This window comes from Ictidomys tridecemlineatus, chromosome 3, assembly GCF_052094955.1.
Source record: "Ictidomys tridecemlineatus isolate mIctTri1 chromosome 3, mIctTri1.hap1, whole genome shotgun sequence".
Classification (NCBI taxonomy): Eukaryota; Metazoa; Chordata; class Mammalia; order Rodentia; family Sciuridae; genus Ictidomys; species Ictidomys tridecemlineatus.
Window position 1 is genome coordinate 130,349,420 of NC_135479.1, and position 17,666 is coordinate 130,367,085.

A 17,666-nucleotide genomic window follows, 5' to 3' on the forward strand; every position below is an offset into this window, starting at 1 on the left:
ATTCATTTTGGCTCATATGTGGGAAGTCTCAGTTCATTATTGATTCATCCTGTTGCTTTGGGTCTCCAGTGGCACACTAGGGTGGAAGCATTTAGTAGAGCAAAAATGTGTACCTCCTCGAAAGTCAGACTTCGAACAAAGAGAAAGGAAGAGACAAGGGTTTCCTAATTCCCTTTTAGAGAACACCCTCAATGACCCAAAGAACTCCCATTAGGTCTCACCTCTTTGAAAAATTCTACCACCTCCCAGTAGCACCATCCCGGGGGATAAGTCACATAAGCCTACGACAGACACTTAAGATCCAAACTACAGCAAAAACTTATGAAGAATTTCTAGATCAACCAAGAACAAGACCCTTTCTGAATGGGCCTGTCCAAATGCACAGTTCCATGGCCACAAAAACAGCCTGAGAGAGAAGGTCTGGTCCACTGACAAATTTTAAACATGCAAGTGTCTCTTTTTTGTTCCCCTGCTGCACTCATCACACAATAAAAATATTAAATATCTTCATATTCTACTCTCCAGAGGAGATTCTGTAGCTTTTAAAAATCCACTTTACTGCCTCAGAAAAGTTCTCTAGGTATCATCATCCATCTTTTCTACCAAATTCCCCAATTCCCTCATCTCATACCCAGGAATATCAGAAACAATCCATCCAGTGCCTCCTGTAGGCTGTCCCTTTTATATGCTCCCACATCATTATGGACTGTCCCTCTAGAATCCCAGGAAGAAAAAGTAAAAAAATTTTAAAATTCACTTTGATATGAGAACTAAAATAAACTAACTCATGTGGGAAGAAATTAGTTAATTCAAAGAGCAGGACTAGGTGCCAGGTGCTGCAGCACATAGCTGTAGCCCCAGCTACCTGGGAGGCTGAGTGGGAAGGACAACATGAGCCTCTAGTTGGAGACCAGCCTGCAGCATAACAAGACCCTGTCTCAAAAACAATAGCTGGGGGCTGGGGTTGTGGCTCAGTGGTAGAGCGCCTGACTAGCACGTGTGAGGCCCTGGGTTCAATCCTCAGCAGCACATAAAAATAAATAAAAAAATAAAGTCATTGTGTCCATCTATAATTTAAAAACACTTTTAAAAGTACATTTTAAAACATTTTGTTTTGACATTTGAATGAAAGTGAGCTAACTTGTATGGGAAGTAATTAATCACTTCAAAGAGTAGGACTAAAATAGCAGATAAACAAGAAAGGTCCACTAAAAAGGTAACTGTTGTAAAATGGTAAACTTTTTATAATTTTACCTCAATTTTTAAGGAAAAGTGTAATTAATCTCCAACTCTGTAAGAAGATATTATTATATAAATCAGCTTTAAAAGGGACTAAGATCTAGATACTATTATTTTTAATACCTTTATTTTGCTTATTTATGTGATGCTGAGGATCGAACCCAGAGCCTCACACATGCAAGGCAAGTACTCTACTGCTGAGCCACAAACCCAGCCCCTAGATAATATTATTTTTAATATCCAAGGAAAGTGACTCCCTCAAAAAGGCAAGTCCATATAATCAATGTGGAAAACATGTAGAGCAGATACACACGCATTAAAAATCTGAGGGGGGTGCTAGGGATGTGGCTCAAGTGGTAGCGTGCCCACCTGGCATGCGCAAGACACTGGGTTCGATCCTCAACACCACATAAAAATAAAATAAAGATATCATGTCCACCTAAAACTAAAAAATAAATAAATATTAAAACAAATCTGAGGGGGATAGGGATATAGCTCAGTTGGTAGAGTGCTTGCCTCGCATGTACAAGGCTGTGGGTTCAATCCCTAGCATCACCAAAAAAAAAAAAAAAAAAATTGAGAGATTGAGAAACAGAATTTATGAGTTAAGGTTATAAGATTTCTAGAAGATTTTCCCCTCAATGTTAGCATAAATGTTTTTCCTAGTATGGTATCAGTAAAATGCAAAAAAAAAAAAAAAAAAAAAAAGCAAAGTGTAAACTTCTTATAACTTTTACACAACTACAAAGCCGAAACTGATTTTCTCATTATAAGAAACCAAACCAGTAAAATTCAAATTAGCAACATTAACTTAAAATAACAAACAATGGTGTGTTTAGACAGTGACTCGAATGACTTGAAATTTTACAAGTACTCTTGGGCACAGAACAGATTCTTAAGAGCGTGTCACCCCTGAGGACTTTAGTGACTACTTTTAGAACATAATAAAACATCCAGGGAAAAAGTGAAAAATATCACCAAACCAAATGTTATTCCTCTATGATCCATAAACATATGAAATATAGTTAAAAGTGTAATATTCTTATTTCTAAAATCTAAGCTGAGATTAGTCTAGATAACCAAAACTATAATGACAATTATGATCATGGTAGTTGCTACAAGGTATTATATTGTTTCTAATTCTCACAATGTATTACCACCAGTTGACAAACCAGTAAACTGAGGGCTGGGCTGTAGCTCTATGGTAGAATGCTTGCTTGAGCACACAAGAGGCCCTAGGTTCAATGCCAGGAACCTCTCTCCTGTCCCACTAAAAACAGTATGCCAGAGCTCAGAGGTTTCTGCTTACTTTATTTAGCAAATGCTTAAATGGTGAATTTTGAGTTTGAGTTTTCTTTCTCCTCTTTTGAAAATGAATAGATTTGTATCTGATTAACCTTGAAGGACCCAAGTCCAGAAAAACATAACTTTCCTTGTTTTTGATAATGTTGATAATTTCTTCAGCTTTTCCACTTTTATGCAGATCAGATAAACAGACACCTGGCTAAAATGGGATGGGGCCCAGAACACAGCATCCTATCTATGAATTTTCCAGGTATTGAGCCCTGCCTTTTAGGATAACTTGAAAAGCTCTGAGACAGTTGATCTGTAGCTGCTTTCCTTAGTGGTAATTTCTATCATAGTAAAAAAAAAAAAAAAAAAAAAGCATGGGTATTTTCAAAAATATATTCTGCCACTGCACTACACCAAAAATAGGACCAATTTATAGTTTTGTGTATTTTTACACAGGTAGAAATATAATTTTAACTATGCTATAAAACACTATTTTTACACTATCCTTAATAAGGTTGGCCACACTGAACAAGAAATAAATGCTGGGACAGATCTGAACATATGGTATTTTATCAGCAAGTAAAAATAATGCTGTTCAGTCATTCAACAACTATTCATTATATGCCTACTATGTTGATCACAATTTTTAAAATTCTATATGTACTTCAACAAAGTTTCTAAGTATATAAACTGACTCTTGAATTATTTTATTTTACAGGGATGCAATGATTAAATGAGATTAACAACAAAATATCACTTTTACACCCTTTTCAGGGTGAAGGGCTCTCAAAATGACAGCTGTAGATAAAATGGAAAACTTTCCACGAAGGCTCATCTGTGAACCTGTGATCTTGTTTAAAATGAACCCAAATAAATAAAGAAATTAAGCACAATGATTGTAGCTTTTTAATAAAATATGGAAATAAGTTTCACAGCTTTAGCCACAATTTAACAAATCCAATGGGAAGTATATATCAATTCTATAAAGCATGGCTTTACAAACTGCTAAGAACTGCTAATAATAACTCTGTTACTCAAATAAAGTTTTATATTACAAAATGAAATTTATAAAATAAAAACATTTTACAGGTAGATTCATTTTAGTGAACATAAAATTGTAATAAAGGAAATAGCTCTTTGATTTAAATATATATATTATTTTATGAAAGCATGCAGCAAGACTAAGACAAAATTACATTGATATCCTGGATTTGATTCTGAACCAGAAAAAGCACAAATGAGACAAATGGGGAAATAAATAAATGTGAATCCTGATTTTTCAATTATTCCCACATTCAATAAACTAATAAACAAGAACTATAACAAATTCTGACACTGGCCTCTTTTCACTTCAGCACTGATGTTCTGTCCTCCCTAAGGATCTTAGTGCATCCTCTCCCTCTGAATGGACTGCTCTCTCACCCTCCTATCCCACAGTGCTTTACTTACTTAGTTTCCACCTACACCTCAGTCTCAACAGAGCAGCATGTTCTCAAACAAACCTTCCCCATGGTCACCCTGCTCCTGTTCTCCATGTCATACCCATGCAGGCTGTATCTTCCTTCTTAACAAAAATAAGTGGTTGTAATTAAATACTTACTGGTGTAACCAGTTATTTAATGTCTACTTCACCTACTAAAAAGGAAGCTCCCAGAAAATAAGTATCATGGCTATTCTCTTCAATGCTGTATTCCCAGCACCTAGCTCAGGACTTTGCATACAGGAAATGCAGTATGAGATGGATGACAGGTGGGCTGAGGAAGCTCTTCAGGGTAGCACCAGAGAGAGCCAGCACAAAGAGACAGACATCAGAGATGGACTAGAAAGTAAGCTTCTCAATAGAAGAAATAGCTTACTAATAACACTGTCCGAAGATGGAACCAGTGGCTTTCTAAGCCTCTAAAGAAGCTGCAGCCATTTTGGAAAAAGATATAGGAAAGATACAAAGTAACAGGTTAGTCTCACATGGTTTTTAAGTTTTTCTAATTTTATATTCTAGTTAATACTAGTCATAAGCAATTATGGGACACTCAAATGTTAATTTAAGATTCTGAATTAATAGAAGCATGACTACAAATCTAAGAATATTTCTTTTAAAAGCAGCCACTATAAAATATAGGTAGAACAATGTGACTAACAAGATAGACCCTGCCATTTAACAAAATTAACAATGAGAGGAACTAACCTGTCAACTTGGCAGGCAAAATGGGACAAGTACAGTGAAAATGTAAATTGGGGCTGGGGCTGTAGCTCCGTGGCAGAGTGCTTGCCTAGCACACATGAAGCAATGAGTTCAATCCTTGGCACCACATAAAAAAATAAACAAATAAAATAAAGGCATTCTGTCCTTCTATAATTACAAAAAAATTTTTTAAAGAAACTGTAAATTGATAAAATTACATACAAGAAAGGGCAATTATTTTTAAAACATGCTAACAATATTAATAATCAAATTTAATCTACTTATTAAGAAGGCAATTTTAGACTTATTGTATATCAAACTATATTAAAACAAAATAAAATTATAAGAAGTTCATTTCATTCTGACTTAAAAGCATATTATAAAGCAATAGTGATATAACATCCAAAATGTAAAATCAAAATTATAGGAAACAGATCAAAGCATAAGGAATATTTTCACTATGGTTACACAATTAAAGCTGAGTACTCACTGATATTTTTGGCTTAGAAACCTCTTCAAAGCGAGCAACTAAATATCAGCCAACTCCTCTTCAGTGTGCCACTTGAGATACAATCTCTCATAGAATAATTGACATTTTTTTTAAAGAACTTGCATTTCCTGGTTTTTATTACCTAGGAAATCATCTCACATTATATCAATATATTATAAAATGATTCTATAAAATATTTTATTAGGGTTGGGGTGCAGCTTAGTAGTAAAGTATAGACTTAGTATAATATATGAGACCCCTGGGTTCAATCCCCAACAACCCCACCAAAATGTTTTTTTTACAAATGTTTATGTTAAAAATACACATTCTGAAGGAAACTGGTTCTTTAATATAAAAAGCTGTAAAACAGTATTTTTCACATAATTTTTACTATCATTATTCAAGTATCATAAAATTCATCAAAGAATATAAATCAGTGGGTTTTAGTATTTTCATAAAATTCTACAAACATCAAAACTGTCTAATTCCAGAACATTTTCATCACTTTAAAAAGAAACTCACATTAAGAGCAATCCTTCTCTATTCTTTCTTCCCTAGCCTGTGACAACCACTAGCCAACTTTCTCTCTGTGGATTTGCCTATTCTGGACAATTCATTTAAAATATAGTTTATAGGTTTTTGTGTCTGGCATCTTTCACTTAATATAATGTTTTAGTATGTATCAGTACTTTATCCCATTCCATTTTATGGTTAATAGGCTACATATAATAGCATACCTTGGTCATCCACTCATTAACAGACGGATAATGTGGGGAGTTTCCACTTTTTGACAATTATCAATAATCCTGCCATTGATGTATGCGTGCAAGTTTTTGTATGGGAATATTTTTCATTTCTCTTGAATTATCCAGTAGTGGTACTACTAAGACATATGATAACTCTAAGCTTAACATTTGAGTTAATTGCCAAACTGGTTTCCAAACTGTTTGTGTCATTTCATATTCCCACCAGCAATCCATAAGTGCTCCAACTTCTCCACAACCCTATCAACACTTGTGATTCTCTCTTTTTTAGTACTGCCAACATAGAAGATATAAATTGATAACTCAATTGATAAATTGATAACTCACCGTGACTCTAAAAAGTAATTTTAAAGTGGCTTGACAATCTAAAAATTTTAATCAAATAAATGACTATCCACTCTGCCCAAAATGATTTTACAAAAATTGTAATTTAACCTGAAAGTTAACCATAAGTCTGTTGACTATGTAGTAATTCCTCAAAGTTCTGAATGGAGGTGCTTGGCAATCAACAAAAAGTAACCAACAGAAAGAGACAATGTCATCTTTTACAATAGTTTGCCTTAAGTCTGATATCTAGTTCAATAAATAACTAATATATTTATTGCCTTTTATTATACTGAATTCATATGTACATGTATTCACATTCCATGGATACTTTACCACTGAGCTAAGTCCCCAACACTTTTTATTTTTAATTTTGAGACAGGCTTTCACTAAATTGCTTAGCACCTCACTGAGTTGCTAAGGCTGGCCTTGAACCGAGATCCTCCTGCCTCAGCCTCCCAAGTCACTGGGATTACAGGCATGTGCTGCCATACCCAGTCTATAACAGGAATTCTAAAATAGACTTGCCTGACCAGAAGATATAGCAGGCAACCTAAGTGTCCCACTGAAATTACTAAAAATTGCTGGAAAACTTTTAGTATTCTGCACTACATTGATGATCTGGGGTGGGGGGAGTAAGGAATATTTAGTAAAACACATTTTAAAATAGAAGGTAGAAACTTTGTGAATCAAGATTAAAAGTGAACATGGTATTCACTTTGAGGATATTTGTTTGGATAGGTAAACTTTTTAGCCTTGATATCTATGGCCTTTTGGTAGCTCAGAATTCAGAAGACAAAGCTTTGGGCCTACCAAAGATAGTCTAAAAGGAAACTCTCCCAAAACTTGGTATTAATGTAAAGATACACAAGAAATAAACCTACTCCTACAGGGGTTTTACATGTCTTAAACCCAGGATGTGAGAAAAGAGGGGGAAATGTAATTCATAAATAAAAGGTGTCTCCTTCAATAGGTTTCAGTCAAACTTCACCTTTCTAAGCAGTCCAAACATGTCAAGCTATTTGTTTAGCTCAAAGCAATTCTGCACTAATAGTGCACTCAGGCTTCTAGCAAAAGCAAATCCTATCTACAGAATTCCCAAAGGGTAATATTTCAAGAAACAAGAATTCACAGTTAAAAATCTCAAAATATGCAAACGAGCAAGTCACACAGTAAAATACAGTAGCATCAGATAAGCAAAGCTTCAAATATTGAAACTATCAAAAACAGAATACAAAATAAGCACATTCATCATGTTTAAAGAAATAAAAGGAATTAGAACAAGTGGGTGAAAACAAGTAAATATGAAAAATGAGCAGGTTCTTTTCAAAATGACTATCTGAAAAAGAACCAAACAGAAGATCTACAATACACTACACAAAAGGGCAGGCACCGTGGTGTGTGGCTGTCATCCCAGCTGCTTGGAAGGCTGAGAAGGGGGGATCATTTGAGTCCACAGTCCCAGACCAATCTGGGCAATAAAGTGAGACCACTGTCTCTTAAAGAGAAGGAAGATAAAAAACTCAATGAGTTAATTTAATGGCAGATTCAACCTAGATGAACTGAGTAAACTAAACGCCATATCTGAAAAAATTGCCGAGAGTGTATTAGAAGTGACAAAGGGATTCATAATCAAAACAGAGGTCTAAAGATATGGATGATAAAGTGAAATTTCATAACACACACCTAATGAGAGTTCCAGATGTGAGAATTAGGGAAAGAACAACATTTGAAGAGTGAGTGGTCATGTATTTTTTAAATTAATGAAAGACATCAATTCAGACTGAAGAATCTCAATGAATCTGAAACAGGATAAGTAAGAAGAATTCCACATCTAAACATGGTGATATGTAGATTAAAAACAAAGAGACTGGGGCTGGGGTTGTAGCTCAGCGGTAGAGCACTTGCCTAGCAAACATGAGGCACTGGGTTTGATCCTCAGCATCACATAAATATTTAAGTAAATAAACAAAATAAAGGTACTGGATTTATCTACAATCATAAATAAAAAAATTAAAAACAAAATCAAACAACAACAAAAGAGAGAGAGAGAAAGATAGGCAGACAGACTACCTTAAGGGCAGTTAAAGAGAAAAAGAGGTGGATAACCCTGAAAAGAATGTCAGTTGACAGCTAGCTTCTCCACAGCAACAAGGAAATCCAGAAGACAACGGCTGATGTCTCCACTTCACTGGAAGACTATAATCAGTGAAAATATCTCAGAAGAATGGAGGTAAAACAAATAGGTCCAACTTCACTGATAATACAAGAAAGGTAAAAATAAAACTACACTGACAGACTATTTCCCCTGTAACGTGGCAAAATCTCAAAAACCGGGCAACATGCCCTACTGGGGAAGCATACCAAGGAACCAGTCATTGTTATATGTTACTGGTGGGAGGACAAATTGTACAACCCAATCAACACTTGGCAATACCTAACACACTGACACAAAAGTTAATTCTCTAACACAGCAACCAGGTGCTAGGACTTTAAAGACACGCTTCCAAAGAATATAACACAAGGGGCTGGGGTTGTGGCTCAGCAATAGAGCTCTCACCTAACACGTGCAAGGCACTGGGTTTGATCCTCAGCACCACATAAAAATAAAAAAGAAAGGTATTATGTCCAACTATAACTAAAAAAATATATATTAAAAAAGAATAGAACATGAGAAACAAACAAAATGCCCAGCAATAAGAGATTGGTTAAAAATCTACTGCATATATATGCAACAAAGTACCATACAAGCATAAAGAAATGAGAAGGATCTCTATAAATAGATATGAAGTGATTTTTAGGATATACTGTCTAATGAAAAAAAATCACGAGGCAAAAAATACTATAGTATGACTAGCTTTTAAGAAAAAACGGGGAGCACTGGAGCTATGGCTCAGTGGTAGAGCACTTGCCTAGCACATGTGAGGTACTGGATTCAGTCCTCAGCACCACATAAAAATAAATAAATAAAATATTATTTAAAAAAGGAAACATGAACATGTTTAGGCACATATATATGTATGTTACGCACATACAATTTATATAATTTTGCAAAAAGAAACAGAATAAAAACAAAATGAATCAAAATCATATCTAGAAGAGGTGAATGAGAATCAAGTAGAAGTACAGAAATACAACTGAACTTTTTCAGTATTCTTTTTATGTACATTGACTTTTTTGTTTGTTTGTTTGGTACCAGGGATTGAACTCAGGGGCTCTCAACCATTGAGTCACATCCTCGGCCCTTTTTGTGTTTTTTTATTTAGAGATAGGATCTCACTGAGTTTCTTAGGGCCTGGCCTAGTTGCTGAGGCTGGCTTTGAACTTGTGATCCTCCTGCCTTAGCCTCCAGAGCCACTGGGATTACCACTGCACCCAGCTATGTATGTTGACTTCTTAACCACAAATTTTTTTATATATTCAAAATTAACAGTCAAAGGGTGGAGGCTAGTATTTTCAGGAAGATGGAGTGGACATACTTTTCCCTATTCCTTCCCACTAAGCATAATTAAATATCATTAAATATGAAGCAAAACAGAAAAAGACAGTGAAAGGCAGACAGAAGATGCCTGACCCACTAGAAACCTCGGAGCCAAAGAAACCACCAACCCAATGACAGGGAGTTCCCAGGGCTCATTTTATTGGTGTTTGTCTCCCTTTATGTATCCCAGACACCTGTGAAGAGCTGTCAACCAGGAAATACCAATGGAGCAGAAAAAAAGCAGCCCCAACACATGCTTTCTCTTTCTAGCCAACAGGAAAGGAACAACCTAAAATAACAGAAAACTTTTAGATGATAACTCCTCAGTGCCAGTCAACCATCAGAGGAAAAAAAAACCAACTGTATATCCCCCTAATTCATGCCAGCAAAGCCTGGGGATCGGAGGCGGAAGGGTAAGCTGATTTCCACCCTGAAATGTTCTGATGAGGTACTTCAACACCTCACCCTGGAGGTGCCTGAGGACTAGTGAAAAGTCAGGGCTTCATGGTAAACAGGCCACATCCATGGTGTTGGGGAAGACCTAAAAGAGAGCAATAGCTCCCATTCCCACCAGCGGTAAGAAGGAGTCACACACCCAGAGTACCAAAGGGAGCCGAGTGTGAAGTCTGGATTCTACGTCCATCTGGCAGTAATGAGTCTGACACGCTCCTTCCCCTGCCAGAATGGTGTGCCTCTTTTTTTTTTTTTTTAAAGCCACTAAAAATACTAGGTTTAAATAAGACCCAGAGTCCCATAATATAATCCAAAAATGTCTGGGTTTTAATTGTAAATCATTTGCCTCAGCAAGAAACCAGGAAGAATTCAAATGGAATAAAAAATGACAATCAACAGATGTCAAAACTGTGATGACAGAAATGGTCAGAACTATCGGACAATGAATCAACCATAATAATAAAAAAAAATGCTTCAGTGAACAACTATAAGTATGCTCAAAACAAAGGAAGGCATAAAAGCCTCAGAAGAGAAACAGTCTCTAGAGAGAAACAGAATAAAGAGCCATATAAAAATACAATAACTAAAAAATATAATACCAAAATAAATACAATAATACCAAATAAATCACAGTGACAGGCTGAATTAAAAATGGAGCAACAGAAATCACCCAATTTAAACAAATAAAGAGAAAGTATACTTAAAAAAAAAAAAGGAAGAGCCTTAGGGACCAAGCATGTATGATTTTTAAAAAATCTAATATCCATTGTTTTATTTTTTATTCTAATTTGTTATATATGACAGCAGAATGCATTACAATTCATATTACACATATAGAGCACAAATTTTCATATCTCTAGTTGTACACAAAGTATATTCACACCATTTGTGTCTTTATTCGTGTACTTTGGATAATGATGTCCATCACATTCCACCATCATTTCTTACTCCCTGCCCCCTCCCTTCTCCTCCCACCCCTCTGCCCCATCTAGAGTTCTTCTACTCCTCCCATGCTCCCTCTCCCTACCCTACTATGAATCAGCCTCCTTATATCAGAGAAAACATTTGGCATTTAGTTTTGGGGGATTGGCTAACTTCACTTAGCATTATATTCTCCAACTCCATCCATTTACCTGCAAATGCCATGATTTTATTCTCTTTTATGGCTGAGTAATATTCCATTGTGAATTTACACCACGTTTTTTTTAATCCATTCATCTACTGAGGGGCATCTAGGTTGGTTCCACAGTTTAGCTATTGTGAATTCATTTTACTGGAGTCCTGAAATGAACCATTGGTATTTCCTGGCTGACAGGAAGAAAAGACATGAAAAAAGAAGAAAAATGAAGAAAAAATAAAATAAAATGGCAGAAAAGGGGCAGTGCTGCAGAAGCACCTGAAGAAACAAAGGCTGAAAACTCCCCAAAGTTAGCCAGGAACATAATAAACCTACAGAGTCAAGAAGCTGAACCAGGACAATGCAGAGAAATCCAAGCCAGTGTTCATCATGTTCATATTTCTGAAAATTAAAGAAAAAGAACAAATCTTAAAAGAAGCCAAAGGAAAACAGAACCTTATCTATAAGAGAAAAGCAATTCAAATGACAAGGGATTTCTCATCATAGGCCAAAAGAAGTGGCACAGGTCCCCACTTTTCTGCCCCCCTACCCCACCAAGTGCTGAAAGTAAAAAAAAAAAAAATGCAGAACCATATACCCACCCAAAACATCTTCAGGAATAAAACAGAAATCTTAACATTCTGAGATGAAGGAAAGCTGAGAGAATTTGCCACAACCCGATCTATTATAAAAGAATAGCTAAAAGAAGTTTTCTTTAGAAAAGGAACAGAATTTTGAAAAATCAGGAAAATAGAAGAAGACAAAACGATAGATACTTTCCTTTTCTTCTTGAGTTTACTGAATTACATTTGACAGTTAAAACAGAAACTATAACCCTGTCTATAGGGTTCTAAATACAAAATTAACATATTAAGATTATATTTTAAGTGGAGGAAGCCAAAAGGACATGAAGGTAGGTGTGATTTCTATACTTAATTAAAAGTAGTCAAAACTATGATATTATATATACATATTGTAATACCCATAGCAACCCCTAAAAAGTTATACAAAGAGGACACTCAAAATATTACAGATAAATCCTAATGGAATTGCAAAAAGAATGTTCAAGTAACTCCTGGGGAAATAGGAAAAAGAAAACAGAAATGAAAAAAATAAAAATAAAGAAACAAAAAAATAAAATGGCAGGCCTAATCCCTAACATATCAATTACATTAAATGTAAATGGTCTACATACATCAAATAAAAGACAGATTGACAGTGACTTAAAAAGCATGACAGACTTTATGCTACATAGAAGAAAATCACTCCCTATTTAACAGTATGGAAGGAAAAAAAAAAGGAAAAGATAGGTCACGCAAGCATTAACAAAAGAAAGCAAGTGTGGTTCTTTTAATATCAGATAAAGTGGACTTCACTTTAGAGCAAATACAATTACCAGAAACAGAGAAATTAGATAATGACAAATGGGTCAATCTTACAAGAACACATAACAATTCTAAAATATGTATGTACTAAACAAAAGAAATGCAAATGTAGGTCCAGCAAAGACGACAGACTTGAAAGGACAGATCCACAACTGGTTGGAGATATCCACACCCCTCTTTCAATCACCAACAGAACATATAGACAAAAAATAAAGATGTAGACAACCCCAATGAATAAACAGAGAGATACACAGAGAATTCTTCACCCAATAATAGCAGAATACTCATTCTTTCCAAGTGTTCGTGACACTCAGTCCATATCTTGGGCCATAAAAAATCCTCAACCATGTCATAAAAATTAAAATCATACAACACGGAATCAAACTAGAAATTAATTCACAGAAAGAGAACAGGAAAATATCCAAACACCTGGAAACTAAACTACACTTCAAAATCCATGGGTCAAAAAGTCAGTCTCATGGGAAATCAAAAAAGATACAGTGAACCGAATGAAAATGAAAATAAAACACATCAAAATTCATTTGCAGCTAAAGCAGTGCTGAAGGGAATTTTATATCAATAAATGCATACTCTAGAAAAAAAAGAAAACGTCTCAAGTCAGTAATCTAAGCTCCCACCTCATGATCTGAGCTATAAAAAGCAGCTTTCAAAATAAATCCAAATGGAGAAGGAAAGGCATAATAAAAATTAGAACAGAACTCAAAGATGGTAGACAGAAAAACAATAGAGACAATCAATGAAACAAGCAGCTGGTTCTTGGAAAAGGTCAACAAAAATGAAAAGCCTCTAGCAAGAATAAAGACAAAACACACAAGTTACCAAAACCAGGAATTAAGCAGAGGATATCACCAGACACATTAAAAACATCAAGACTAACCAGGAAATATTAGGAACAACTAACTCCACACAAAAGGATGACAACTTAGAAAGAAATGAAACAACTCCTTTAAAAATGCATACTACCATAATTCATTGTTAGTAACTCATTGGTAATAACGAATAGCCTTATAATCATTGAGGAAACTGAATATGTTTCAATTGAAGTGATTTTTTTTTTGTAGTTGTAGATGGACAGGATGCCTTTACTTTATTTGTTCATTTTTTTTTTTTAATGTGGTGTTGAGGATCGAACCCAGTGCCTCAAGCATGCTAGGCAAGCACTCTGCCGCTAAGCTACAGCACCAGCCCATGAATTGAATTTTAAACTCAAAAAAAAAAAAAAATCTTCCAAGTCCATATGGTTTCACTGGAAGTTTCTATTAAGCATTTAAAGAAAAGTTCATATCAAGTCTACACATTTTTATCCAGAAATTCTGAAAGGAAAAACTTTCCAATTCATTGTATGAAGGTAGTATTAGTATGATACCAATTCAGACAAAGACAGTACAAAAAACAACTGACCATCACTACTCAGGAATACAAACATAAAAATCCTTAAACTATTAGCAAACAGAATTCAGCAACACCTAAAAACAATTATATGGCATAACAAAATGGGGTTCATTTCAGGAATGTGAGTCTGGTTCAATATTTGAAAATAATCCAATATAACTCACCATATTAATAGGCTAATGAGAAAAAATTACAGGATCACATCAACTGATACAGAAAAAGAATTTGAAAATTTAATACCTATTCACAACAGAAAAAAAAAAAACCTCTCAGAATAGAAACAGAAGGGAAGTTCCTCAACTTGAAAAAGAACATCTACAAAAAGCTTACTGCTGCCATTACACTTAAAAGTGAAAGATTCAGGGCTTTCCTCCTGAGATGGGGGGAAAAGGAACAAACACATTCTCTCACCATTCCTATTAAACTAGAAGTTCTAGCTAGTGTAATACAACAAGAAAAGGCAGGGTGCAGGAAGGCATTACAGATCTGAAAGCAAAAACTCAAACCATCCCTGTTTTAAAATGGAAGACTGTCTCTGTAGAAAATCCAATGGAATTTATTTGAAAATTTAAAAACCCTCCTAAAACTAAAAAGGTACCTCAGCAAGGTCACAGGATCAAAAGAGAATACAGGAAGTAAATGGGATTTTTACATGCTGGCCATGAACCAGGACTGAAAATGTAAAAACATTTACAACCACTCAAAAAATTTAAATGTTTATGCAAAATTGTAACAAAACGTGTAGGACTCCTATGCTAAAAGCTATATAATACTGACGAAAAACATAGACATCTATAATTGATACACAGATTTACTGTGATTCCTATCAAAATACCAGCAAGTTATTTTTACAGAGATTTAGTCAAGATTATTCTAGAATTCATATGGAAAGGCAGAGGGACTAGAATAGCTAAAGTAATTCTGAAAAACAGAAGTGGAAAGAATCAGTTCACCCCATATAAAAATTTCTTATACTGTGCAGCTATATCAGACTATGATATTACAGCAGAGGAGACACACAAGTCACTGGAATATGATAGAAAGTCTATAAATAGACCCATAGGATATTATTTTTGACAAAGGCACCAAAGCAATTTAATAGAGGAAAGCAGCCTTTTATTCCATGGGGCTGGAGCAAATGAACACCTACATGCAAAAAGGTGAACTTTGGTCTATGTCACCCACTTCATGCAAAAATTAACTCAAAATGGATTGTGGGGTTAAACGTAAAACTTGAATTGTAGAACTTTTAGGAAAAATGAGAAAATCTTTGAGCTCTCAAGCTTGGCAAGAATTCTTAAAAGCACCAAAGGCACAATCAATCCATCGAAGGAAAATAAAAAACATCTGTTATGGTGTGTAATTCTTTTTATGTATTGCTGAATTCTATTTGTTATTAGTTTGTTTAGGATTTTTACATCTGTATTCATGAGTAATGTTGGTTGATAGTTCTTTTTACTATTTTGTCTGGGTTTGGTATCAGAGTAATACAAGGTTCATACAATGAATTGGAAAGAAGAGAACAAAATACATGAAGAGACATTTCACTCAGGATGACATACAAGTAGCATACAGGCACATGAACACCAGCCAATAAATAAATGAAAATTAAATCTCAAACAAGGCATCGGTACACACTTTTTGACTGAACATCCAATATAGTCACTCTGATGATGAGATTTTAGTGAAATGTAATCATCAGAGTGACTGTATTGGAAGATAGGGCCTCTGAAAGGTAATAAGTTATGAAAGTGGAATTCTCATGAATGGGATTGGTGCCCTTCTGAAAGAGAAGCCAGGGTGCTCTTTAGCCTTTTATCCTCTTCTCTATTAAAGATACTGATAAGTCAGCAATCTACAACCAGGAAGATGACCCTCTATGTCAGTACCTGGAGACTGGGCTATGAACTTCCATGACAAGTTTATAAGAAATAAATGTCTTCCGGTAGCTTGGGAGGCTGAGGCAGGAGGATCTCGAGTTCAAAGCCAAACTCAGCAATGGCTAGGTGCTTAGCAACTCAGTGAGACTCTGTCTCTAAATAAAATACAAAATACAGCTGGGGAGTGGCTCAGTGGTCAAGTGCCCCTGAGTTCAATCCCTGGTACCATCGCCCCCCAAAAAGAAATAAACTTCTAGTTTATAAGCACAAAATATGGTATTGTGTCATAGTAACCCAAACTAAGAGAACAGCTAAGACAACAACTGTGACTACACCAAAGGCTGGCAGGATGTGATGAGGAAAGTGGACCACTCACACAGGTGTGAGTGAGTAGGAGTGGTACAGTCCCTCTGCAAATATTAAACATGTAACTACCATACAACCCAGCAGTTGCATCCATGGACATTTATCCAGGAGAAAAGAAGTCACACAGAAAAAATGTACATGAATATTTACATTTTTTTGTATTAAAACTGGAAATAATTTAAACATCCTTCAGTGGGTGAATGGCTGAACAAACTGTGGTGTGTGTAAGCCATGGAATGCTAGTCAGCAGTGAAAAGAAACTAGGGGGGCCGGGGCGGCTCTCCCACTCAGAAAAACCATGTCACTTTACGGAGTGTGACTTTCACTTACCCTTTCAATAAATCTGTGATTTGCCTGTTTCTAAGAAAGAAACAAAGAAAAACAAATAAACAAACCATTGTACACTCAGCAACCTGGATGGACCTCCAAGGAGTCATGGTGAGTGTCAAAAGACAATCATGAAAGATTACATCCTATGTGTGTCCATGTTTATGCATTCTGGAAATAAAACTATAGAAATGGAGAACAGTTTAGGGATTGCCAGAGACTGATGTGGGGTTGGGGCCAGAGAAGAAGCATGTGTGGCTCTAGAAGGCCAGCATGAGCCATCCCTGTCCTTTATCCTGACTGCACCAATGTCACATGGTACAGTACTATAGCTTTGCAAGATGTTACCACTGGAGAACTGGATAAAGGGTACTTAGGACCTCTTTTATAGTATTTCTCAAGACTGCAGTGAAGCTACAATTATCTCCAAATAAAAGTTTCACTGAAAGAAAATCTAGCAATTGATCAGAATGAGAAACAAGAAGACGACCATTAGGAAACAGACATGCAATTCAACAAACAGCCAAGCTCAGTGCTCTTTCACTACACCTCCCTTCTAGGATTCCATCTGAAGACAAAGGCATGCAAGGAATCTTAAACTTCAGTCACCTGTTTGTTGTTGTTGGTGGTACCAATATAGTAATTTCTAAACTCTCCTGTGTGCAGCTGAGCACAGAAGGAATGAGTAAATAGGATAATGTACTGGAAAGCAGGGTTTAATAACAGAGAAAGGAGGTACATGCAGGCATTAAGGAAAGATGAAGGACACCCGACAATGCAACAGCATCCAGTGGAAACAAGCACACCCAGAGACCAGATGATGGTTTTTCTCACCGTTTCTCACAAAAAAAGAACTTGGGATTCTCGGAAAAATACCAGCTTTCTGATCTGGGGCAGGGAATTATTAGATAAGCCTGGACAAACCTGCTGTGCCAGAAAACTGGGAAGTGAT

At 35.7% G+C, this 17,666-nt stretch overlaps 1 protein-coding gene across 2 annotated transcripts in view; it reads right to left on the reverse strand.

The window, feature by feature from the left end:
• Positions 1-17,666, reverse strand: part of C3H3orf70 (chromosome 3 C3orf70 homolog) — a 75,725-nt gene that overhangs the window by 48,580 nt on the left and 9,479 nt on the right. Inside the window, exon 1 of one of the 2 annotated variants that reach the window (XM_078043812.1) lies at positions 11,360-11,611. The exons of the other annotated variant lie outside the window; for it this stretch is intronic. Coding sequence (XP_077899938.1) covers positions 11,360-11,444 — 85 coding nt within the window. The 5' untranslated portion in view covers positions 11,445-11,611. Of the gene's footprint in view, positions 1-11,359; positions 11,612-17,666 lie in introns of those variants that run through there. 2 annotated transcript variants of the gene reach the window in all.